The 25,378-nt window shown below is 45.6% G+C and overlaps 1 protein-coding gene across 1 annotated transcript in view; it reads left to right on the top strand.

The window, feature by feature from the left end:
- The window catches only part of Fbn3 (fibrillin 3), a 64,415-nt gene that overhangs the window by 12,681 nt on the left and 26,356 nt on the right, over positions 1-25,378 (top strand). The window contains exons 8-27 of the mRNA XM_042055860.1: positions 2,395-2,547; positions 2,887-3,075; positions 3,616-3,765; positions 4,744-4,977; positions 5,899-6,024; positions 6,424-6,552; positions 7,647-7,772; positions 9,344-9,469; positions 9,616-9,729; positions 9,917-10,042; positions 12,226-12,351; positions 14,327-14,449; positions 14,626-14,748; positions 15,745-15,870; positions 15,981-16,103; positions 17,791-17,913; positions 20,539-20,700; positions 21,292-21,360; positions 22,745-22,870; positions 24,986-25,107. Of these exons, the coding sequence (XP_041911794.1) occupies positions 2,395-2,547; positions 2,887-3,075; positions 3,616-3,765; positions 4,744-4,977; positions 5,899-6,024; positions 6,424-6,552; positions 7,647-7,772; positions 9,344-9,469; positions 9,616-9,729; positions 9,917-10,042; positions 12,226-12,351; positions 14,327-14,449; positions 14,626-14,748; positions 15,745-15,870; positions 15,981-16,103; positions 17,791-17,913; positions 20,539-20,700; positions 21,292-21,360; positions 22,745-22,870; positions 24,986-25,107 (2,696 nt within the window). The remainder of the gene's footprint in view (positions 1-2,394; positions 2,548-2,886; positions 3,076-3,615; positions 3,766-4,743; positions 4,978-5,898; positions 6,025-6,423; positions 6,553-7,646; positions 7,773-9,343; positions 9,470-9,615; positions 9,730-9,916; positions 10,043-12,225; positions 12,352-14,326; positions 14,450-14,625; positions 14,749-15,744; positions 15,871-15,980; positions 16,104-17,790; positions 17,914-20,538; positions 20,701-21,291; positions 21,361-22,744; positions 22,871-24,985; positions 25,108-25,378) is intronic.

Genomic DNA, 25,378 nt, shown 5'->3' with positions numbered 1-25,378 from the left:
GGGCTTTGATTTGGTCCTGGGTGTGGGGTTCTTTTGGGGGGTGTGTGTGTGTGTGTGTGTGTGTGTGTGTGTGTGTGTGTTTGCCTGCGTATATGTCTCTCTATCATATGCATGTATGATGCCTGAGGAGGCCAGAAGAGTGCATTAGATCCCTTGGGACTAGAGTTACAGACAATTGTGACCCACCATGTGGATGGGGGCAACTGAACCTGGGTCCTCTGAAAACCATCTCTCTAGCCCCTCAGTCCTGAGTTTTTATTTCTAGCTAAGCTGTTCCAAGACTATGTGATTTTACTCAACTGACTTTTTAAAAAAAAAAAAATCTTATTGTGCCTCAGTTTCCCCATCTATAAAATGGAGATAGTAGTCATACCAATCTTGAATGGTTGTTTTGAGGATAGACAGTGATAGAGCTGGGGATATGGTTCAATTGATAGAATGTTTAGGTAGCTTTCACAAAACCCTGGGTTCCAGCTTCTGCACTATGTACAGTAGTTATAATGGTGCACACCTGTCAATTCTAACACTCTAAGTGGACACAGGATGATCAGAAGTTCAAGGTTACCCTTGACTACAGAATGAGTTTAAGGCCACTCTAGGGAGGTGGGGAAAGGGAGAGAGGGAGAAAGAGAGACTAATCATAGCAAGATGTTGTGAGACAGAAGTTGAAATGATTTGTAGATGACTGGTACACAGTATGCTCAGTACATACATTGGATATATGGAGTACCCTGGGGAGGTTGAGGCAGGAGCACCTGTCAGCAAGGGTGTTTAAATCATTGACAGCTGTAGTTTACATTAAAATTCTCAATATTCGATCTCTTTCTTCCCTACTGGAGAGACAGCTGCTTGTCAGACCCCATGTGCCTAGAGAATCTGGTTCCCCACGTTCAACCAAATCTAATATCTGGGTAACTTTGAACCATAGTGTTATCTTCCCATCTGAACAGATCTCTTCTGAGTGGCCATCTCTCTCTCTCTCTCTCTCTCTCTCTCTCTCTCTCTCTCCCTCTCTCTCTCTCTCTCACACACACACACACACACACACATACACACACACACACATACACACACACACCTAGGAGGTCCCCAGGTACACAGGGTAAAATTAGGATGGTGGAAAAATTGCCATGACTTTCCAGTTTAATATAGGACAGGGCCAGCTGCCAGCAGCCCTCTCTGCTGGTGGGAGGAGTTTCTCAACCAGAGGACACCAGCTAATATTTTCAGGAACTGAACCCAAAAATAAGCCTGAGAACTCTGATCTCCATGCAAAGCCATGGGCCCAAGAGTCCGGTGAGAAGCAGAGGAGTGTCTGTGTTTCTCATGCCAAGGTAACTACCAGATCATTTCCTTCAGAGGGCAGTGGCTCCTAGTGCATCCACTCACCCCCTGGGAGTGCTTCTCCACGCTTCCCTGTGGTAGCCAAGGTTAGTAAGCAAGGACACATGAACATGTTTGCCTGAGTTTGCAACAGGTACACCCCCCCACCGCTAAGAAGTAAAAGGTCTTCCTCATTGTGCTTGAAGAAGAGTTTGCTGGTGGTGGAAACTTGAGATATTGGAACTGTGGTCCAGAATGAAGGCCTAATTCATCTTCTATAATGATTTAGAAAGCTTTAAAATAGGAAGTACCGAGCAGAGTTTACCCACATGCTAAAGTGTGTGTGTGTGTGTGTGTGTGTGTGTGTGTCGTGTGTGTGTGTGTGTGTGTGTGTGTGTGTGTGTGTAGCGGTTTTCATGTCTGCTTTACATGCAGAAGGTCCTGGCTTTGGGCCTCAGTAGAACCACAATTTATGTTATTTATTATGTATATTTTATTTATGTGTAGGTATCTGTGTGAGTGTGTGCCATCTATGTGCAGGTGCCTGCAGAACCCAGAAGAGAGCATTGGGTTCCCTAAAGCCAAAATTACAAGGGGTTGTTAGCTGGGAACTGAACTCATGTTCTCTGGAAAAGAAGCAGGTCTCAACCACAGAGGGCACCTCCTACTTTGACTGCCCTTTTCTGAAGCAGGGTCTCCCTAGCCTGGAACTCACCACATTAGCTAGGGTGACTGACCAGGCAGCCCTAGGAATCTACTCCTCTCTGCCTCCTCAGTGCTGGGATTGAAACTGCATGCCATCACACCCAGATTGTTTGCTTTTTATGTGGTCCTGAGGATGAAACTCAGACCCTATACTTTCCATCTCTCCAGCTCAATGCCCGATTTTTCCTCAAGGCAACACTCTCCTGAGGCGCTGTGTGTGCTTGGAGCACCCTCATCTAATAGATGAGAAAACATAACTATGCCAGTCACAGAGAGCCACTCTACAAGCAGTGCGGGTACCGCTGGAATTTGAACCCATCTGCGCTCAGTTTGTGCTAAACTTCCCCTCCCTGTATCCTGTTACAGAGCGCCAGGTGGGCACCTGCTTCTCAGTGCTTATCAGAGGTCAGTGTGCTGCAGGCCTCACTGGCCACTACACTCACAGACAGTGCTGCTGTGACAAGGGCAGGTGCTGGGCGAGTGGTCCATCCCCAAAGCTGTGTCCTCCACGGGGTTCTGGTGAGTGACAGTTTGAGCTTCTAAGCAGAGAGGTCATGGGTGGGACCAATGGCCTGGCTTCAGATTCTGTTCTATGTTTTGTTGTTGTTGTTGTTGTTGTTGTTGTTGTTTTATTGTGTGACGAACCACCATATATGGACTTCCCATGCTTCAGCATTGCCAGGGCATAAATTTATTCAAATTCATTATAGTGTGATGGGAGAACCATTCATGCACATGCATACGGAAGTTAGAGAACAACTATGTGAAGTTGGTTCTCTCCCTCTGCCTTTGTTCAGCTCCCCACGCTCGCAAGGCAAACACCTTTCATCATTGGTCTTCCAACTCTGTTCTTTGCAGGTGAATTCCTGAGACTGTGTGCCCAAGGGCTCCCCCTGCTGCCTGCCTATACAAACCTCTTCCCTGGACTCTCAGAAGTTGGACCCAATAACCTGGGGTCTGCCCTAGGGCCAGCACAACACAACCACCATGGTTCCAATGGGCATGGGCACCAAGGTTCCACACTGAGCTCTGGCAACTCCAACAGCGGTGAGCCCTGGTGGGGCAGGGGGTTTCAAAAACTAGGGCTGAACTTGAGCCTGAGGAAGCAATCCTGGAGAAGGGAAGGAAGCTTCTCTTTAATGGAGTTGGGGTTTTGGATAAGGAGTCCCAACTATAGTTGGCCTTCCATATTTACTGTTTAAACTAACATTAGAAAATACTGGAGAAGAAAACATCTGCCAACTCATTTCATTGTTTTATGAACATATAGGAACTATCTGTAGGAGCTGGCTTTTCCAGAGATCCAAACTGGGAGCCCACAACTGCCTGTAACTCCAGCTCCAGAGAATTCAATACCAGAAGAGTCTGGCCTCTGAAGGAACTTTGCACTTGTGTGCATACACACATGGGCACAAAAAAGTAAACCTTTTAAAAATAAACATATGCACACACCCAACCACCCACATACACACTCACACAGAAGTTCCTTCTCTCTTTCTTAAACATACATACACACACACACACACACACACACACATACATATACATACACAAAGAGAATACTAGTATAGCATTGTGTTGTATCAGGAACTATAAGTTATCCATTACTACCTGAAGTCTACATGAGGGACCTGGGGAATGTGACTCATTTGATAGAGTGCTCTCCTAACATGGGAAGCCATGAGTTTCTTCTCCTGCACAATGCACTGCATAAAACAGTCATGGGCATGCACATTTGTAATATGAGAACTGGGACTTGGTCATTCTCAGCTGCATAGTTAGTACAAAGCCAGCCTGGACTTGGTAAGATGTTGTCTCAAAACAAAAAATAAAAGGATCCTGGAGAGGGCTCAGTTGGTGAAGTGTTTGCTGGGAAGTAATGAGGACCTGAGTTCAGCCCCCAGAACCCACATTTAAAAATCCAGATGTAGCGACATGACTTTGTAATTCCAGTGCTGGGGAAGTAGAGAGAAGAGGACCCCTAGGACTCCCTAGCCAGCCTGCCTAGCCCGAGGTCCAGTGACAGACCCTACCTCAAAAAAAAAAAAATAAAATAAGATGGGGGACTGGAGAGATGGCTCAGTAGGTAAAGGACTTGATGTGCAAGTGTGAGGGCTTGAGAACAGTGGCATTCATCCAGCATCCCAGGGAGTGTTCCTGCTGTGATATGGGGGAGACAGGAGAGTCTCTGGAAGCCCAGGACAATCGGCCTGGCATAAGCAGAGGTGGAAGGGACAGACTGACACAGCATCCACACGTGCACTGTATCTTATTCTTTAAGGCAGGGTATCTCACCAGACCTTGAGCTCATCAATAGCACACACAAGCACACACACACACACACACAGAGAGAGAGAGAGAGAGAGAGAGAGAGAGAGAGAGAGAGAGAGAGAGAGAGAGAGAGAGAGAGAGAGGAGAGAGAGAGAGGTGCCACACACGAAAAGATTTTAAAACTTAAATTTTATGAAAATGAGGTGAATGACTCCTAGAAAGGACACAATATCGTGAAAGGTAAATGGACGGAGTTACTTAGAACAATACTTAGTACATAATAAGGTCCCAGGCGGTGTGGTGACATCAACCTTCAGCATGAGAATGCCACATCTTATCGCTCTTTGAATCTATCTCTGTTGCGGGTGGGGATCTCAGGCAAGTCATACCAACTGATAATCCTGCCAACGTGTAACAATGATAGAACCCGGTGATAACCATTCCTCTGTGCAGATGTGAGGCTGGGGCTGTGTTTCCTACATTGGGATGAGGATGACTGTGGAATTCCCCTGCCTGGCAAGTACCGGATGGACGTCTGTTGCTGCTCCATTGGGACATCATGGGGAGCTGAGTGCAAGGTTTGCCCAGAGCCCAGCTCCCCAGAATTCTTCAAACTGTGTCCCCAAGGGCTGGGCTTTGCCAGCCAGGACTTCTTGTCTGGCCGACCCTTCTATAAAGGTTAGTCTGGGGAGGGGCACACCAAAGGAAAAAGGTCCTGGAAGGAAAAGAAGAGTGGTAAAGGGCACAGCGTGGGCAAAGGTCTGATGGAAGGAAGCATTATTTGCAGGTAGGAGGTTTAGTATCCAAGGCATAGTGATATAAGACTGTCATCCCAGCACTCAGGAAGTAGAGGAGGAGGGCCAGAAATTCAAGGTCAGTTTGGGTTGGGCTATATGACTCTTTCAATATAAATCAAGATTTCAATTTTAAAAAAAAACAGGATTGGTATGATAATGCAGCTGATATAATGTTTGCCTTGCAAGCATAAGAACCTGAGTTCAATTCCCAGCAACCGTATAATTAAGTTAAACAGATGTAATCTGATAGCAGAGCAGACAGAGACAGATAATCCCTGGGGCTCACTGGCCGGCCAGCCTAGGTCAATCCTGAAACAGTGGGGAAGTTTGTCTGAAAAATCAAAGATGATTTTTCCCTCCTCAAAGCTCCTGAGAAACAACAGTTAAGGCTGTCTTCTGGCCTCTACATACACACAAAGTTTGGTGGTGCATGCCTATCAAGCCAGTGCTTGCAAAGTAGAAGCAGGAGTTGCATAGTGAGTTTGGCACTGTGTTAAAAAAAAGAAAAAGAAGAGATAGCAGGATGGCTCAGCGGGTAGAGGCATTTTCCTCTGGGCCTGGCACCATGAGTTCAAGCCTCAGGAGGCACACAGTAGAAGGAGAGAACCATCTCTCAAATTGTTTTTCTGACCTCTACAGTGTTTGCGCCCACATGCACGCATAAAGCATAAATATGAAAGACTTTTGAGAGAGATGTTAGCAAGCTCAAGAGGTAAGAACCTAGGGAGGGCTTAGTGCATGAATCCCAGACTAAAGACCTTTGGTGTGGTTTACCTGACCTTGTTTCCAACCCTTACTCCAGATTTGAATGAATGCAAGGTGTTCCCTGGCCTGTGCACACATGGCACCTGCCGCAATTCTGTGGGCAGCTTCCACTGCTCCTGTGACAAAGGCTTTGCCCTGGATGCCCGAGAAAGGAACTGCACAGGTAGGTGCCACTTCCCATCTGGTGAGGACAGGTCATGCATGCAGGAATTTGTGGGAGGGGTCCCCGAATTGAATGTGAAGACAAAGTTCATTCTTCAGTCTCCTTTTAACATACCCGGCTATGGGTGTGGCCTAAGACAGCTCACCACCCTGTCTGGGCTGCAGGAATCTCTACTGTCTATGGAGGGCAAGCCAAGACTACCTCTGAAAGGAAATTTCTTGCCCTTTTTCTGTGTTCACCTGAGGCACTTCTCCTTCCTGGAAGTTTCTTGGGGCTCTTGGGCAACCCCCATGTCTACAAAGACCCAGCCCCATATGTCCTCTTATTTGAAACCCCAAGCCTGTAGATCCTCATGTTTGCACACACAAACCTCTAGCCCATATGTCTCTGTCCCCACAGACATCAATGAATGTCGTATCTCACCTGACATCTGTGGCCACGGTTCCTGTGTCAACACCCCAGGCAGCTTTGAGTGTGATTGTTTTCCCGGTTTCACTAGTGGCTCTTTGCTGATGAAGAACTGCGTGGGTCAGTGGTGGCAGGGTGGGGCCATGGCAGAGAGAGAGCCATGGGCAGGAGGGATGTCCAGAAGAGGGGTGCCAAGCTTGCTGCTGCTGTGCAGATATGAGGAGAAGCTGTAGTGTGCTGTTGGAATACCGTGGGATACTGCCATTAAGAGAGCACATTGAGAATGTGTGCCTTTTGGGGAAAGGGGCTACCCCCAGAGAAACCATTTAAGAAGAATCTAGCTTGGGCATAAACTTATAATGCCATCTCTCAGAAGGCTAGGGCAGGAGGATTACCAATTCTAGGCCAACCTGAGCTATATAACAAGGCCCTTTCTCCAAAATAAAAGAGGTCCCCATCATTCACTTTGTTATTAATCAGCAAACATGTCACACACATTCACTGGATCGGGGTAATGCAGAGAGTTTAAGAACAAAGGGCTTCGTAACTCCATGGGAAGACAAATGAAGTTGGTCTTGAAGGGTTAAAAAAAAGACACAAAGTTGGGTGAAGTAAGGAAAGGGACTGTAAGTAGGAGTAAGAATAAGGTAAGATGAAAGTGTGTTCAAACTCTCAAAGAACTTGCTAAAAAGCCTTTCCCAAGAAAACAAAATTATTATGTGGTCTGATGGGAATAAGGACCCAGGAGATAAACCTATTCTGTGAGGTCAGGAAGGTGGCTGAGGACACTGAGAGTCAATGAAGTAGAGAGAACAGGAAGTAGCTGAGAAATGGGGATGAGTGGGATGGCTCAGTGGGTAAAGGTTCATGAGGCCAAGCATAACAACCTGAGTTTGACCCGTGGTACCCACATCATACAAGGGGAAAAGGAACTGCCACAGTTGTCCACTGTGACCTCCACATGCATGCCACAGTGGCTGGAGGAGCAGCATGTGTGAAGGATTTGGGGTGCACCTAAGGGTTTAAGGAAATTCTAAGAAATGACACGGAGGCCAGAGGACACATGCAAAAGCCCTAGGGTGGGTGTGAGAGGTAGAAGGATTGGTATGGCTGGAATGCAAACAGGTGATGACGGGGTGCCACACAGAGAAGCTTCCCTAACCGCCCCATCCTCAGGTCAGAATCATCAGCCTGCTCTCTTTCCACATGTCCAGATGTAGACGAATGTGCTAGGGACCCGCTGCTCTGCCAGAGAGGCACCTGCATCAACACAGAAGGGAGCTATGAATGTCACTGTCCCTCTGGACATGGGCTGAAGGCCCAAGGCACTGTCTGTGAAGGTGAGGTATGAAAGAGTGGCATGGTCCGGCACGTGCTCACATCTGGGTGTCTATCCAAGTGTACAGTAAAAATGTGAGATGAAGTGTGTGTATGTGTCTCTGAAGATCAACCTGTGTGTGTGTGTGTTTGCATCCACAAGATTGTGTGTGTGTGTGTGTGTGTGTATGTGAACATATGTGCGTGAGTAGTGGTTTGTAATAGTGTCTCGTGTGTGCAAGAGAGTGAGGTGGTTAATATTGTCCACCTGACAGGATCTAAAATCACCTAGGAGACAAAGCTCCAGCATGTCTGTGGGGGAGTTCAAGTTTCTAGATTAACTTATGGAGGTGGGGAATGCCCAACCTGAATGTAGGTGGCATCATCCCGTGGGCTGGGGTTTTGGTCTGAATAAAACGGAGAAGGGAGCTGAGTGCCAGTGTTCATTCTGCTGTTTTCTGGTGGATGCAGTATGACCAGCTGCCTTCTGCTCCCATCACCATGACTACCCTACCGTGATGGACTGTATCTAAGTGTGAGCCTAAGTAAATGCTTCTCCCTTGAGTTGCTTTTGTCAGACATTTTGTCACAGTAATGAGGAAAGAAACAAAGACAAATGGGAAGTGTATCTGGGAACACACCCATGTGAATAGCTATGAAGCTATATCTGTGCAAGAGAAAGTGTGTTGGTGAATCTGTGTGCAGGTGTGTGTGGCTGTGCAAAGGCAAACTTTTACATTTGAGGATGTGTGCATATAGATGAGCCTATAAGAGGACAGAAGTGTATATTTGGGTGTGAACGTATAAGCAATGAGCAGGTCTACGTATTTCTTGTGAATGGACATTGGTGTATGTGTATATGTATGTATGTGTGTGTATGTGTGTGTACTTATAAAAGTATATATGAGGATGAGGTACAGATTCATGTTAGTACAAGGGAGATGCATTCATGTTGGAGACTCTCCTTTCTGTGACCAAGACTATGGTCCCATGGTCTGAAGGAGTACAGTCCAGCCTGGCAGGGAAGCCATGGCTACAGGAGCAACCAGCCACACTGTATCCACAGTCACGAAGTAGAGTGTTTAGGAAGTGCAGCTGAGTTATAAAATGTCAAAACTGGTCCACAATGACCCAGTTCTCTCAGTGAGGCTCACCTTCTAAAGGTTCTATAGCCATCTCAAATAACACGAGCCTGGGACCATGTTCAATCACAGGAGCTTATAAGAGTAAATATAAGGGTGTGTTTCTGTGTGCATTTATGTAAGCACACACAGTATGAGTGTATCTGAGTGTGTCTGGGTGTGGGTTCATATTTGCACATGGATGAGTGTGTGAGTATAAGGTGTGTTTATATCATGCCTCTAGTTGTGAGCATGTTTCTTCAGGCAAATGCATGTGTCTACAAACATGCATGACTTTGAGTTGTGCATGATTAAATGATTTATTTGTGAGTGGACAGGCAATCAAAGGGTGGGATGCTGGTGCAAGCAGCCAGAGTGAGCTCACTGGGATGCATGTGATGGCGGATGAGGGACAGTACGGATGCTCTTTCACCTGAAACTCTGTCACCAGCCATATGTGTTCCTCCCACCAGACATCGATGAGTGCACCACAAGTGACAGCCTCTGTCCGCAGGGCCAGTGTACCAATGCCATTGGTGCTTTCCATTGCTCCTGCCACACAGGTTTCCAGAGCACTCCCGATGGCCAGGGTTGCACGGGTCAGACTATGCTATCTCTTGGATGCTCTCTACAGTTCCCTGCACAACACAGCTCTCCCCAGCCTTCTTTCCAAACTCCTCTGAGTTCCTGCCCCTAATTCAGCCCAAGCTCACCAACCTGGTTCCCCCTTTGTCTGCCCCTGCAGACATCAATGAATACCAAGTCCAGAACAGCGGCTGTGAAGTGCAGTGCACAAACGTAAAGGGAAGCTTCCAATGCAGCTTTTTGGCAGGATGCCCAGTAGGAGAACATGCACAGGGTAGTGGGTGTGTCCTACGCCCTCTGCTTGGGATGTGAGCACCAGAGAAGGCCTAGGCTAGACAGTAACCTCACACAAAGCCAGGCACGATCAGCCAGATCCTAAATATCTAAGCCCTGGAAAGGATCCTGAACTCTTCCTATGTCCCTGTCCACCTTCAACCCATCCCCTATCCTTGCTTCTCAAGATGTGGATGAATGTGAAGACAACCTAGGCCTCTGTGGAGAAGGCCAGTGTACCAACGTGCCAGGATCTTACCATTGCATTTGCTATGATGGCTTCTCAGTCTCACCAGACATGAAGATTTGTGTAGGTAAGCAGCAGGTACTGGTGGTTAGGAACACACCCTGAACACACCTCTTCATAGTCTGTGTGATCCTGTCATAGAAACAGAGACATGCCCCCAACCTTATCCCCCTTTGCATTTAACATTTACCATATGTCCAACTCCTATCAGAGACCTAAGCTCGTTCCACAGGCTGTGCACTAATAACTACAGGCAAAGGGTGGTTGGTTGGTTGGTTGGTTGGTTGGTTGGTTGGTTGGTTGGTTTAACTAAAGGTGTTGAACATTGCTCAGAACAGAACTGTTTGCTGATCTCTGTTTGAGGACCTCCCCAAAGCTCTTTGGACAGCACAAATCTGTCTCCACCAGGCCACAGGCAGTCCTTCTTCCTGGGGAGTAGACGCCTACCGGGCAGAGCTGAGTTAGAGCACACAAGTTCCCGGTGGTAACAAGCCCACCAAAGGCTTTCTAACCCAGTAGAGCCTGAGAGGTTCAGCTAGGAGGAATGTCAGAGAATACATTTTAGAAGGTGCTAATGAGAAAATACAGTTGAGGCAACACTTCTACCCAGAAGGCATGTCCTGCTTTTTAACATAACAGGACATTGCCTATGAAGTTCAAACTCCAGAACCATGCAATTAAGTTAGTCATCCCCCAAAATTTTCAAGCCAATTCTCTAAGAGTTTTAAGTAAGTTTATGATTTTATTTGGGGCCACACTCATAACTATCCTACATGTAGTCTATAAGCCAAGGGTTAGACACCCCAGCACACCATCCAAATACAAGTTAGCATAAACACATTAACAAACCTGGCTAGCTTTGTGAAGTGCAGGTGAGTGTGTGGGGCCTCTTTCCTCTGCTTGGGCTTTGAGGACCAGAGAGGAAAACCTGGCTATCTTGATGAAATACAGCCCTTGTTACATATATTTGAACATGTATTACTTTGGGGAACACATGTAAGGTGTGTTCCATAAAAAAATGCACTATGAGATGCTCATAGAAGACTTATAACTACCCTGACCTGAGCCAGCAGGTCGTTCTTCAGTGACAGTAACCTAAGGGAGAAGACCAGGGGACCAGAAGATAAAGGCAACAAGAAAGTTTAGGACCAAGAGGTCTTATACAAGCTATGTCTCATACCAATCGAGTTTATTAGGAAGGACAACATCTTATATACAGTTTGCTAGGCGGGGGATGGAACAGAGTCAGCAGAAAGCCATCATACAATGGGATGAAGTCAGCGTGAAGCTAATCAAGCCATGTTACACAAAGGGAGCATCATACAATGGGATCTTCATTGCGTGAAGCTAATCAAGCAATGTTACACAAAGGGAGTACAGTAGATCTCAACTTCATCACAATCTGAACACACAGCAGCCTTGGGACTGGTAACTACAGTATCTTCAGAGGAAAAAGTCAAGTTTCTGGGTACTAAAACCTTAACTCTTTTGAGGTGTTAACCCTGGACCCAAACTGAACCTTGACAAGTCTGCCACTGGACAAGGACACAGAGCTAAGTTCCATTTGTCCTTTCATTTGGGCCTTTGAGAAAAGCTTGGATCCTCCTGACTCGCTATCTAATGCTGGTCCTAGAGGGAGCGCTCAACCTGTGTTAGTAATTTGTTCCTGTTGCTGTGATAAACACCTCAACAAAAATCAATGTAGGGGTTTAAGGAGTCTACTGTAGCTTATAATTTCATGTTAGAATTTGTCTGCCTGTGTGGGAGGTCAAGGCAGGAACTTCAGACACAGGGTGGTCATGTCACATCCACAGTCAAGACTAGAGAGACGTGAATACCTACATGCTCACATGCTTCCTTACTCAGCTCCATGTCTCCACTCTTACCTAGTTCAGGACCACCCTGCCAGGGAATGGTGCCACCCACAGTGATCTGGGTCTTTCCGCATTAGTAAACTTACAACGATCCCCTACAGATATGCTCACAGGCCAACCCAGTGTAGACAGTCCTTCACTGAGGATGTCTTCCTAGGTGGTGCTAGGTTGTGACAAGTTCACAATCAAAACTAACCATCACACTTTTCTTTGCAGACACCCACACAGCCTAGTAGGAGATTCTGCTGTGTGGCAACTACTCAGGAATACTGGCGATCTCCCGCACATGACCTGCCTCCCTGCCCTAGCCCTAGCCCTAACGCTATTCCTCTCCTATCACCCAGCCCGCATAACCCAGACCCTGTCCTCACCACAGATGTGAATGAGTGTGACATGAATCCCCACCTCTGTCTCCATGGGAACTGTGAGAACACAAAAGGATCCTTTACCTGTCATTGCCACCTGGGTTATGCCATCAGGAAGGGAGCTCCAGGATGCTCTGGTGATTGGAAAGTCAGCCAGCTGGAGCCAGAGAGATCCAGAGAGCCAGCTTGAAGATCATCAGCACTGTGTCCATGCCTTAGGATAGAAGGCAACGAGACTCATTCTTACCATTTCCACTAATGAAACCTCTCGACAATAAATCACTCTGGGAGCCTCTTAAAGAGCTCAATAGAGGGAACCCCAAAGGAGAGAGCAGCATTCCCAAAGCAAGCAAGCCAGATGGTTTTTGCCTGATACATGGATTAGCATTTAAACATTTAACGAGGTAGAGAATTCACATCTCGGATTAAACGCAAATCAACACACACCTGGTGACCTCGAACCCCGGGATATTTTCTCTATCCAGAATGACAGCTAGGAGGCTGGAATCAGGGGGTGGGTGGGTAGGTTTCTTCTTGGTACAGAGAAAGGACCTGCCCTAGGCATCTCTCTAACTTCTGGTTGTTGTTCGCAGACTGTGGTAGAATTTGATTCATAAGAACATTACACCCACAGCTGCCTTCATATTTGCCTTGTGTTCTTCTCTGTCTGTCTGTGCCCAAATTCCCCTCTTAGAAGAGCTGATTGAACCAGGATGCAAAACAAGCCATGATAACACTGTAACTTAGTGGCATCTACAAAGATCATCTTTAACTAAAGTCACCTTCATAGATGTGAGAGGTCATAATATTCTCTGTGTGTGTGCGCGTGCACACGTGTGCGTGTGTGTATGTGTGTGTGCGTGCGCGCGCTGTTGTATCTACACACAACCATGTTTTTGTGGGAGGGGATACATGTTCGAGTGGATGCATGTGCTTATAGAGACCATGGGTCAACCTTGTGTTATTTCTCATATCCACCCTACTTTTTTGGAACAGGGTCTCTCACTGTATTTGAGGCAGGGCAATTAGGCTAGGCTGACTGGTCCATGAGTGTGAAGAAATCATTCTGTCTCTGCTTCTGATGTAGGATTACAAGTATTCCCCTCCATGCTTGACTTTTTATATGGGTGCTAGAGATTGAACTCATGTATATAGTGTATATAGCTAGCACTTAACCAACTGAACTGCCTCTCAGGCCCACACAATTCTTTAAACATTTTGTTTACATAGGTATGTATTATGTATGTATTTTGAAGCACTGGGGATCAAACCTTTCTCATGCTAGGCACACACTCTATCAGTGAACTGCCCATCCAGTCAAACTCCAATACTTCTTTGAAGTTAATAGGTTTGATATAAACTTTTACTTTAAATTTTATTTATAATCGAGCATAGTGGCTCACATCTGTTACACCTGTACTCAGGAGATTGAAGCAGAAGGATCTCAAATGCCAGGCCAACCTGTTCTACATAGTGAAACCATGTCTGCCTTAAAACAACAAAATAACGGGCTTGGGTATGGACCCTGCCTGGAGTGTTCAAATCCCTGAGTTCAATGACCAGGCTCTATGAAGACAGACAGATGGATAGAAATAGATAGGTGGATGGATGATATATTAACCTTTATAAAAATGATGGATGAAAGATGATAGACAGATAAATAGATAGATACCTGAAAAAGATGAAGGATAGATGACAGACAGATGATAGATAACTAACCTTAGAAAATGAATTGATTGGTGGATGAAAAATAAAATATGTTCATGTAAGTCAAAGTGGGGAATTATATAGAAAAATGTTTATTTAGTAAGCAGTGGCTCACACTGATTAAGAATTGGAAAGCCTGGAATCTTGGTATAACTGTTCATTGGATAATTGCACTTAATGTCTACCATGAGTCTCTTGTGGTGACTGACATTTCCAGTCATTTCTGAGGGCCACTGCAAGTCAGATCCGGTGGCCTTGTGGCTTCTTTCTTGGGCTGTAGAAGAAAACCAAAGGTCCTTGGGAAGGCCAGTCTTCCATCTGTCTTTCTATTGTTGCCTCTCTGAGTCCTCCCTGCTGTGGCTGCTTCCTACCACTGTTCCCTACCACTGTTCCCTCTCCCCTCAGATATGGACGAATGTGAGTTTAGAAGACACAATTGTGACAGGCACGCCTCCTGTCTCAATATCCCCGGGAGTTTCTTCTGTAGATGCCACCCAGGCTGGACTGGGGATGGCTTCAAATGCCACGGTGAGTACCTAGGGGCAGGACATCCCTGAAAGGTGGAGAGGTAGGTGGAAGGCAAGGCAGGGTTAAGGGTGGAGACTAGGAGACAGTATGTGGGAACCATGTGGGTTTGGGATTGGAGAGTCAGCCTCCCCACAGCCTCAGTCCATACCAGGGGATCCTGGCTCTGTCTGCTGCAGACCTAGATGAATGTGCCATCCAACAACATCGTTGTGCTCCGGAAGCTGACTGCCTCAATACCCTGGGCTCCTACCACTGCACATGCCAACCAGGATTTGTTGGAGATGGCTTATTCTGTGAAGGTGAGGTAGAGGGCAGGGCCTGAATGGTACAACCATGGTGCCAAAGTTGTCCTTCTCTGTCGCATGGGTACTAGAGGGTCTATGTCCTTAGCTCACAGAGCCACTCTCTGCATGCCCACCTGTCCTCTCTTTTGGTTACCACATTTTTCTGATTTTTAAAAGATTATTGTTATTACATTGTGTGTGTGCACAGATGTGTGGGAGGATGCACTCATGTACAGGTGCACATGTATGTGAGTACGTGTGGAGGCCAGAGGTTAACTTCAAGTTCCTTCCTCAGGAGTCATTCACCTTGGGCTGGTAGTTACGGGTTTTCGTTTGGCTGGTCTATTGGTTGGTTTGGGTTGGGTTGTTGATGTTATTATTATTGTTGTTCGTTTGTTTCGTGTTTTGTTTTGCTTTGTTTGGGGGCAGTTTTTCTGGTTGGGACCCCTAGGACTCGACAATTAAGATATACTGGTTGGCCAGTGATCTTCAGGGATTCAGGTGATGGAGGAGGGTCATCTGTCTATGTGTTATTTTCATTGGTTAATAAAGAAACTGCCTTGGCCTTTTAATAGGACAGAAAATTAGATTGGATCACACATTTGTGCCACCACACCTGGCTTTTTCCACCTGGGCGCTGGAGGTCAAACCCTGATTCTTATGTTAGTGTAGCAAGAATTTACCAGCTGGGCTATCTCCGCAGGCTTTTTGCTCCCCAATTCTTTCATTATTAGCTTTTCATTATGATCTACACCACTGCAGTCGATTTAATCCTCTTCTTGCTTCCTTGACTGTGAATCTGTGTGCATCCAACTGGACTCTACATGTCAGAGGCCACCTTTTCACTCCTAATCCCCCATCTTGGCTATCTGCCTATTCAGAGTTAGCATCTGAGTTCCCGGGGTTCTCACCTGAGATTCTGGATGAGAATAAATGAATAAATCCAAGGCACTTCCTGCCCATTCAATATGGGTCCTAACCCAGTTGGTTCTCAGCCCTGTGCTCTCTCAGACAAGGATGAATGCATGGAGAATGTGGGCCTCTGTGATAATGGACAGTGCCTCAACGTACCTGGCGGGTACCACTGTGGATGTGATATAGGCTTCAGCCCCACCAAGAACCAGCGAGCGTGCTGGGGTAAGTCTCAGCCTAGCCCTGTCCAACCCAACGGGTGTACACAGTACAACGGGTGGCTAGTTTCCAGAGCATACAATCAAACAAGGTAGGCTGAAATGAGGTCCCTGCAGATGTGGACGAGTGTGCTCTTGGGAGCCTGTGCCTGTTTGGGAACTGTGAAAACCTGCCTGGAATGTTCCGCTGCATCTGTGAGGACGGCTATGAACTGGACAAAACTGGAAGCAACTGCACAGGTACGGAGTTAGCCTGGCTGGGGAGCGAAGAGCACAGGACCAAAAGTGAGAGGACACAGCTTGCTCCCACACTACACCCACCATGACTTCTAAAATAGTTTCCACCACCCCCTTTTGTGCATACGTGTGTATTTGGGGGTATGTACCTACGTATATGCGTCTGGTATATGTGTGGGCAAATATGTATGAATCCAGAGGAGGATGCCAGGCATCCTGCTCTATCACGCTCCACCTTATCCCTCTGAGAGAGGATCTGTAGCTGATCCTGGAGCAAAGCTGGCAGCCCGAAAGCTGGAGCAATCCTCCTGTCTCCACTGTTAGCCCTCATGTTGCAGGAGAGCCTTCAAGCTTTTTACATTGGTGCTGAGAATTTGAACCCAGGCCTTTCTGCTTGTACAAGTGTTCCTACCCACTTAGGCAGCTTCTTCAGCTCTCATCACTCCTTTATTTTAAAATTTTATTTTTAGATTTATTTATTTTATATGTATGAGAGCTTTGCCCGAATGTGTGTAAGTACACCACATGCATGCCAGGTGCCCATGGAGAATAGAAGAGGGCATCAGATCCCCTGGAACTGGAGTTACAGACGGTTGTGAGCCACCATGCGGGTGCTGGAAACTGAACTTAGGTCCTTTGCAACAGCAACAAATACTCTTGACTACTAAGCCATCTTTCCATCCCCATTTTCTGTTTTTAATCATTGTAATCATTGCTGTTTAGTTTCATTTCTGTTGGTTGATAAAGTATCCTGGAAGCAAGCAACTTAGGAGAGAAAGGAAAGAAGTCAATTTCCACTCCCAAGTCTACCACTATGGGCAAGTCATAGCAGCAGGATCTTGAGACAGCAAATCACATCACATTCACATCAAAGAGCAGAGAGAGAATAAATGTGTGGAAAATAAATTCATGCATGCTTGCTTCTATGCTTAATGCAAAGAAGCTTCCTTTCTCTACTCCTCTTAGTATGCTTAGGGAATGGTACAACTTCATCTGCCCACATCAATTAATTTAACTAATGCAACCCCACAGACATACCCCAGGCCGATCCAATGGAGACAGTCCCTCACTGAAACTCTCTTCCCATGTTATTCTAGGTTGTGTTCAGTTGGTTATTAGAAGAACCATCATAGTTCCCTTTCATCATCCCCTGAGCAAATGCAGTGGACAAATAAAGTGCCCTCTCCACCACATCTGCTAAAATGGTCCCCTACCCCAGTGTCTTTAATAACAGGTGGTGAAAATGTTCTGCATTCTATCTAGGTGTCTTTTGCCACCACTAGCTTTCCTGCAGATGATATGTAAATATATGGGCTCAGTCATGTGTCGATAAAACTTTATTGATACAAACAGGCACTGGCCACATTTGCACTTCAGCATGGTTTTCCAACACCTCAATCAAGGGTGTTTTCTAATCTTAATACCGTATGTTGGCTGTGGGAAACTCAGGAATGAAGAATGCGGAGGACATAAACCTAGGCCAAATGGAACTGAGCAGAGGAAGGGAGAGGGCTGAATAGCCAAAGCAGACTCTTGAGGCCATGTTCTCTTTGGCTCCATCCAAGGGAACAACAAAGATTCATACTCCAGCACCTGAGTGGGCGCATTGAAATCTATGTCCACTCAGGAGAAAGGGAGGGATGGGGTACAGTGAGGCTTCTTAGCAGATGATGGTGTGTGTGCCTCACAGATGTCGACGAGTGTGCAAATCCTGTGAACTGCATCAATGGCCTATGTGTTAACACCCCTGGCAGCTACCTCTGCAACTGCCCCCAGGACTTTCAGCTTACCCCCAGTGGGACCGGCTGTGTTGGTGAGTACACACCTGGCAAGAGCTGGGTAACTCAGGAATTGGTATTACTGGCAGGGCTATTGCCTGGATCACCTTGGATGTCAACTTGTGTAGATTTTCCTGCTCCCAACATGCAGGACAAGTGTGGGCTGAGAAGTCATCTGTTGTGATACTGCCTTCTGGTCTAGACATACATGGTCACATGCACTCACAATGTTACACACATGCATACCTTCCCTGCCCATTCAGGAATATATTCAACCACTACATACAAATACGCAGGCATATATGGAGGCATACACAGTTGTTACACATAGAAATACATGGTTCTAGTCAAGGACAACAGCAAACAGTTGCATACAAATAACTACATAGGGCGAGACAGACAACTATACAGAGACATGCAATTATACACAACATGGTTACACCCAGAGAAAAACACTGAGGCACACACAATTACCATAGATACACACTTACAGAGACAATGTTTAGACACATTACATGCAGTTTCTTAGAAGACAACAATTACCCACAAAAAACCACAACTACATGCAGACACTGTTACATACAGAGACAACAACTACTTATACAGAGGCACACACAATTACACACACACATAATTACAGTCAGAGGCAACAACTATATACATGTAGTGATGAGGCAGCGGGCTGCTTCCTGCCACCCGGCTAGCTTTACCCGAAACAATTACACGGAAACTGTATTCTTTTAAACACTGCCTGGCCCATTAGTTTTAGCCTCTTATTGGCTAATTCTCTTATCTTGCTTTAACCCATATTTAGTAATGTGTGTAGCATCACGAGGGGTGGCTTACCAGGTGAGATCTTAACCTGCGTCTGTCTCAGAGAGGAGAGGCATGGCATCTGACTGAGACATCTGCCTGACTCTGATTTCTTTCTCCCACAATTCTGTTCTGTCTACTCCACCTACCTAATTTTCTGTCCTATTAAAGGGCCAAGTCAGTTTCTTTATTAACCAATGAAAATAACACATAGACAGATGACCCTCCTCCATCGTACACATATACACAGTTACAGTCAAGTTACACATGAGATATATAAACTCACGGTTACACAGACACAGGCAGATACAGAGACAACCATTACACACATAGAAGCACAATTCTATACATAGGCACATACAGTTACATGTAAGGATATATATAGTATAGTCAGAGATACCATTTGCATACATACATATGCATGCAGTTAACATACAAGATCAAATTACACACAGAAAAACACTTAACTATAGATCCATAGACACATAGAGAGACTATTGTAACACAGAGATACATAATAATACATAGACACATGTCACACAGAGACCTGTGGTGAAAAACAAATTATACACAGATATACTAAGACACAGAAAAACATTTATGCACACAAATTTGCAACACACAGATACATAGCAACACAGTAACAGTCAGTGACAAGTTACACAAAGAAAAAACGCACTCAAGCACAAATAGACAGAGACATCCAGTATACACATAGAAATCTGGTAGCATGTTGTTTGTTCCTGGCTGCTCAGCCCTGAAATAACCACACAAAAGCTGTATTAATTAAATCACTGCTTGGCCTATTAGCTCTAGCTTCTTATTGGCTAGCTCTTATATTTAATTTAACCCATTTATATTAGTTTATATTTTACCATGAGGGTTGTGGCCTACCGGCAAGGTTTTGACTACAGCCTCATGTCTTTCCTCTCTGGTGGCTACATGGCATCTCCTGACTCTGCCTTCTTTCTCCCAGCATTCAGTTTAGTGTTTCCCGCCTACCTCTATTCTGCCCTGTGCAGGCCCAAGACAGTTTCTTTATTCATGAATCAATAAAAGCAACACATAGGCAGAAGAACTTCCCTCACCATTTCCCCTTTTCTGTTTAAATAAAAAGGTTTTGACTTTAGCATAGTAAAATTACATATAATAAAATAGGTATTAAGCAAGAATTATGATTACAATATTTATATCTACTTTATCTTTTATCCTAACTAAGAAAAACTATAATTATAACTATCTATTCACAAATATACACATATACAGAAAAGTTATACACAATACAGTTATACACAAAGACAAGTTACATGCAGAGAAACATACTAGCATGATATAAAGTTACATACAAAGAAACATAATTATGTATAGCACATGGTATGCAAAAATTCACAGTTACAGACACAACTAGACACATTAATACACACAGTTACACAAAGATACACAGTTACAGTCAGAGATGGTAATTACACACATGTATGCACACAGCACATGGCACATATAAACTCACACACAGTTACACACAGACAGACACAGAGAACAGAGAGGCCACAGTTACACACTCAGGAACACACACACATGCAACCAGGAAGTCATGGAGGTCATAGTAACACAGAGAAATACATAGTTTCTTTCTTTTTTTTTTTTTTTTTTTTTTTGGTTTTTCGAGACAGGGTTTCTCTGTAGCTTTGGAGCCTGTCCTGGAACTAGCTCTTGTAGACCAGGCTGGTCTCGAACTCACAGAGATCCGCCTGCCTCTGCCTCCCGAGTGCTGGGATTAAAGGCGTGCGCCACCGCCGCCCGGCTACATAGTTTCTTCATGTGCTAACCACCCATTTTTCCCTGTGCAGACACCCAGACCATGATCTGTTTCCTGGATGTGCAGGACCAAGATGACGGTGGCATTTCCTGTAGTGCAGAGATTGGAATTGGTGTCAGCAGAGCGTCTTGTTGTTGTTCCCTGGGTCAGGCCTGGGGAAACCCCTGCAAGCTGTGTCCAACAAGCAATACCTGTGAGTCCCTGCAGGACAGTGAGCCTGAGCCAGAGACTCAGAAGTATGCAGGTTATCTCTGCCTGCAGAAGGCTTTGGAGGACTAGGAAGTAGAACCAGGAAGAAAAAAGGATCATGGGTCACAAAGCATGCCCTTGCCAGTTCAAAGGCCAGACCTCTCTCCAATTTTGCTTTCTATAAATTCTCTCTGTGTTTGTATTCAGTCCATCACTCAATCAGTCAGCAAACAATGAGTTCCTATATGCTTTGTGCTGGGGACTAGGGATCCAGAAAACTGCAGGTCCCAAGTAGGGTACGGGTTTGGAGGATGAGTAAAGTGGAAAGAGTGAGGTGCAGTAGGTACAGGATCCCTCAGGATCCACTATCCTTGCTCTGGATGGGAATCAATGTTTATACATACACCCCAACGCTAGAGTATACTGAATCACTAGGCAGCTCCACAAAGCTGAGGATATGAATCATGGTTGGTTCAGCAAAGCAAAGGAAGGGAGAGCCATGTTGCATCTTTTTCAAGGGGCCCTCTCCCATCCAATAGGTTTTAGCCAAGTGCCTCTCTTCATAGTTCCTCATGTAAGCCTGTTTCCCTTGCAGCAGAGTATAGGACCCTGTGCCCCGGTGGTAAGGGTTTCCGGCCAAATCCCATCACTTTGATTCTGGAAGGTGAGTTCCTGACAGACTGTTGATCCAGCTACACACTGATGGGTCTTTCTCTTATCTGCACATTGCCTGGGGAAACATATTCTCCTACTTGGAGGCTTTGTTGCAGAACCAAATTATGTATGAAATTTTCAATCTGTTCTGTCATTTCTTCTGTCAGTTGTTTGTTTATTAATTGAGCTTTCCATCTATCCACTTGTCCATCCATCAATTCTTCCATCTATCCAACCACCCAACCTTTCAGACAACCAGTCAATTAGCCAGCCAGCCTCCATTCACCTATCTACCCATGGATACCTACCCACATACCCATCTATTCCTTCATCTATCCATCCATCCTCCATCTATCTATACCCATTCATCCATCTGGTCATCCATCCATTCATCATCCATCAATCCATCCCATTTCCCACCCTCCCATATAATCCATTCATCCTCATCCTATCCATCTACTCACCCATCCACTTAACCACCCATATCATCCACCCATGCTCTGTCATCACCTGCCTTAGTTACTTTCCTACTGTGACAGGATACCATGACTAAGGCAATCTATAGAAGAAAGAGATTGTTTAAATCTTACAATTCAGAGTTTAGAACCCATTACCATCATGGCAGGGAGCACGGCAGCCGGCAGGAATAACATCCTCCAACAAGGCCACACATTCTAATCTTCCCCAAACATTTCAACCAACTGGGAACCAAGTATTCAAACATTTGAACCTAGAGGGCCCATTCTCATCCAAATCACCACACCATCTACTCATTCAATTACCCCCATTTATCTACCCATCCAACCATTCATCTACCCATTTCTTATCTATTCACCCGTGCATGCATCGATCCCTCCATCTCCAAGTTTACATCCATTTTTCATGCACTTTATTGACCCGTCTTCCATCTACCAATATCATCTGCCCATCCTCTATCCTTACTGATTCATCTAACTACTTGCCTCTCTATCCATCCTTCCACTCATCCACATGTGATCTTTTCATCCATTGGCCTCCTTGCACATTCACCCAGCCACTCTTTTCAAATCCATCAATCCCTTCTTCTGTCCATCACTACTGTTCATATCCAACCATCAATCTTCCCATCTATTCTGTTCTCGGGAAATGGTGATGTTAGAAAAGATAACCTAGCCTGAGGAAACTATCATGCATGAGAAGATGAAGTTAAGATGGAATTAAAGGAGTTGGGCTCAAGCCAGCACTGACTCAAGTATCCAGCCATTGAGATAGATTCTCTAAATGCCCAACAGTCATGGAAATAACCATTGGGGGAATACTTTAAAGAGCCCATAAGATCCCAATCATCCTATGGGGATCCCTCCAGTCCTCTGCTGGATTTAGCTCTCCTCCTCAGCTTCCTCAATTCCTGACAGACATCAATGAATGCCAGGAGCTACCCAGACTGTGCCAGGGAGGCAACTGCACCAACGCCTTCGGTACCTTCCGATGTGAGTGTCCTCTTGGATACAGCCTCAGTGAAGATACCCGCACCTGTGAGGGTGAGTGTGGACTCGGCCCAGCCTAAGCCAGGCACTTACTCTCCATCCCTGACGTGATGCTCTGCCAGGATTTCTAAGATCAGGGCTGCAAGGCTAACTGAATGCCCCCTTTACATCCTGCCACCCCCACTTCTCTCACTCATCAGCCCCCTTCCTTCTTCCTTCTACTCCTTTGTAAATAACATAGCTTAATAGCAACCTTGACATTCCTCCCTTGAACCAAAGATGACCAAGGCCCGTGGCTAACTGTGTGAAAGGACATGAGGAGGAATGGTCTCACCTTGGCTTCAAATACACTTCACATGTCTCTCTATTGTCCTTGATTGAGCATGTAGTAGTGCCCAACAGTGACTCAGGGCCAGGACTATTACCACTGTGCTGGAGATCCTAAATTAATAGCTATCTACTACAGCGTCCCCATAAGGAAGGGTTTTCTATTATGATCTCACATTTTAGAAGTAGAAACTAAGGCTCAAGAGGATTAAGTGACTTCTAGGTGGTGTGGGTCAGCTTGAGCCTGACCATTCTAAAACTGAAGCCTGGGCTCTTTAATATGCCCTTTAATATAATCAACAGGCCACAGCCCCCTAGCCGCCTAGACAACTGGATGGATGGATGGATGGATGGATGGATGGATAAATAGATGGTTGAAGGTAGATAGATAGGTAGATGGATGGATGGATAGATAGATAGATAGATAGATTTATACCTGAAATCAGTTTATGTTGAGATAATAATAGTAGTTGCTTGATCCTTGTGGCTGTTACCTCAGTAATTGAAATAGTCTCAGAGTGGCTGGGTCACACTAGAGAGGCCAACAACCTGGTAGTTGCTCCGTCCTTGGTACTGTATGCCTCACTAGTTCCAGTTGGGAGCTAAAAGCCTTGAAAGTTCTGAAGGGCCATCAGTTCTTAGTATGGAAACCTGGCAATACTGGTTTTACTATCAGATAAAGAATCCTGAGCTACAGCAACAGGATAAATCAACTTAGAGACAAGAAGAAAGGTCAGGTGAGCACTAGGCGAGTTATCTTCCTCCTGCCACACCCTTTCTATCAGGGATGTGCCCAGAAGGTGCCATCCACATTTTGAGTGGGTCTTCCCACATCAATTAAGGCAACTGGGACAATCCTTCAGCTGAGGCTTCCTACTCATGTGCTTCTAATGTGTGGCATTAATATCAACGATGACTGTCATGGTGTATCATCTCCACAATATGCTGTTGGATTCCATCTGTTGATGTACGCGCGTGCGTGCGTGTGTGCGTGCGTGCGTGTGTGTGTGTGTGTGTGTGTGTGTGTGTGTGTGTGTGTAAATCTTAAAGACTTTAATTTTGTGTTTACAAGTGCAGTACTTGTGGAAGCCAGAAGAGGGCATCAGATACCCTGGAGCTGGCTCAGTGAATGCTCTGCAAGAGCAGTACATGCTCTTAACCACTGAGCTATCTGCCCAGCTCCTCTTCTAGAAATATATTCATATCTTCTTATCAACCTGATTTAGGGGGAGCATGCAATTATTCATTCTATTGTCTTATGATTCCTGAGTTTCTATATGGTTGGAAGTAATGGCCCTGTTGCCTTAGCTTCTGTATGGTTGGAAGAAATGGCCCTGATTCCTTAGCTTCTGTAGGGTTGAAGTGATAGCCCCACTTTACGTTTTCATTGCTCTTAGTCTTTTTCATATTGTCTCTTAGTGTCAGTCCTGGTTTCTGTTGCTGAGAAAAGATATCATGACCTAGAAACAAACAAACAAAACCATCATAGGGAGTATCAATGTGGGTGCTCATGCCACAAAGTGCACGTAACAGTCAGAGGACAGCCTTGGGTCAGTCTTTGCTTCCTCCTTATCTAAGACAGGGTCTGTTTGCTCCGTGTGCACCAGGATAGCTACCAGAGCTATGTGGGATCTGGGGGTGCAAACTCAGATCCTCGTGTGTGTGCAGCGGTCACCACCTTCCTGGCCCAAATATCTGTATGATCTTAAGCTAGTGAAACCAAACAGAAGTCAATAATAAAGTGTCTTCGCTCAGCCTGGGGTAGGGAACCCCCTGAGGGAGTCACCCAGACGGTCTCTGACATTTCTCACGTGTCCTCTTCCACCCCTACCTCCCCTGCAGATATTGGTGAATGCTCCACACACCCAGACATCTGTAGCCCTGGCCCAGGCTACAGCTTAAGCAATTACACCTGTATCTGCCCTGCAGCGTTCCTGCAGGTCAGCAGTAGCAACAATCTGTCGGTAGGAAGTGTGATGATTTGGGATTGAGGGGTGGAAGGCTAGTGGTTGCTGTGGGAAGGACTGCAAAGACCCTCAGGGCCTTGGAAGGTGCAGAGAGAGGTATATTTGAAAGAACAAACAGAATACATCTGCACATATTTGATATGATTATATGGGACAAAATGATACTCCAAGACTTGGGAGCCTAGACAAGCTGCAAGTAGTCCTTCCAGGCCACGCACTGGTCAACAAAGGCTTAAAGAGATTGGAGAAGAGACCGCAAACCAAAGCA

This window comes from Arvicola amphibius, chromosome 10 (genome assembly GCF_903992535.2).
Source record: "Arvicola amphibius chromosome 10, mArvAmp1.2, whole genome shotgun sequence".
Taxonomy (NCBI): domain Eukaryota; kingdom Metazoa; phylum Chordata; class Mammalia; order Rodentia; family Cricetidae; genus Arvicola; species Arvicola amphibius.
This window is presented reverse-complemented; position numbering and strand designations above follow the sequence as displayed.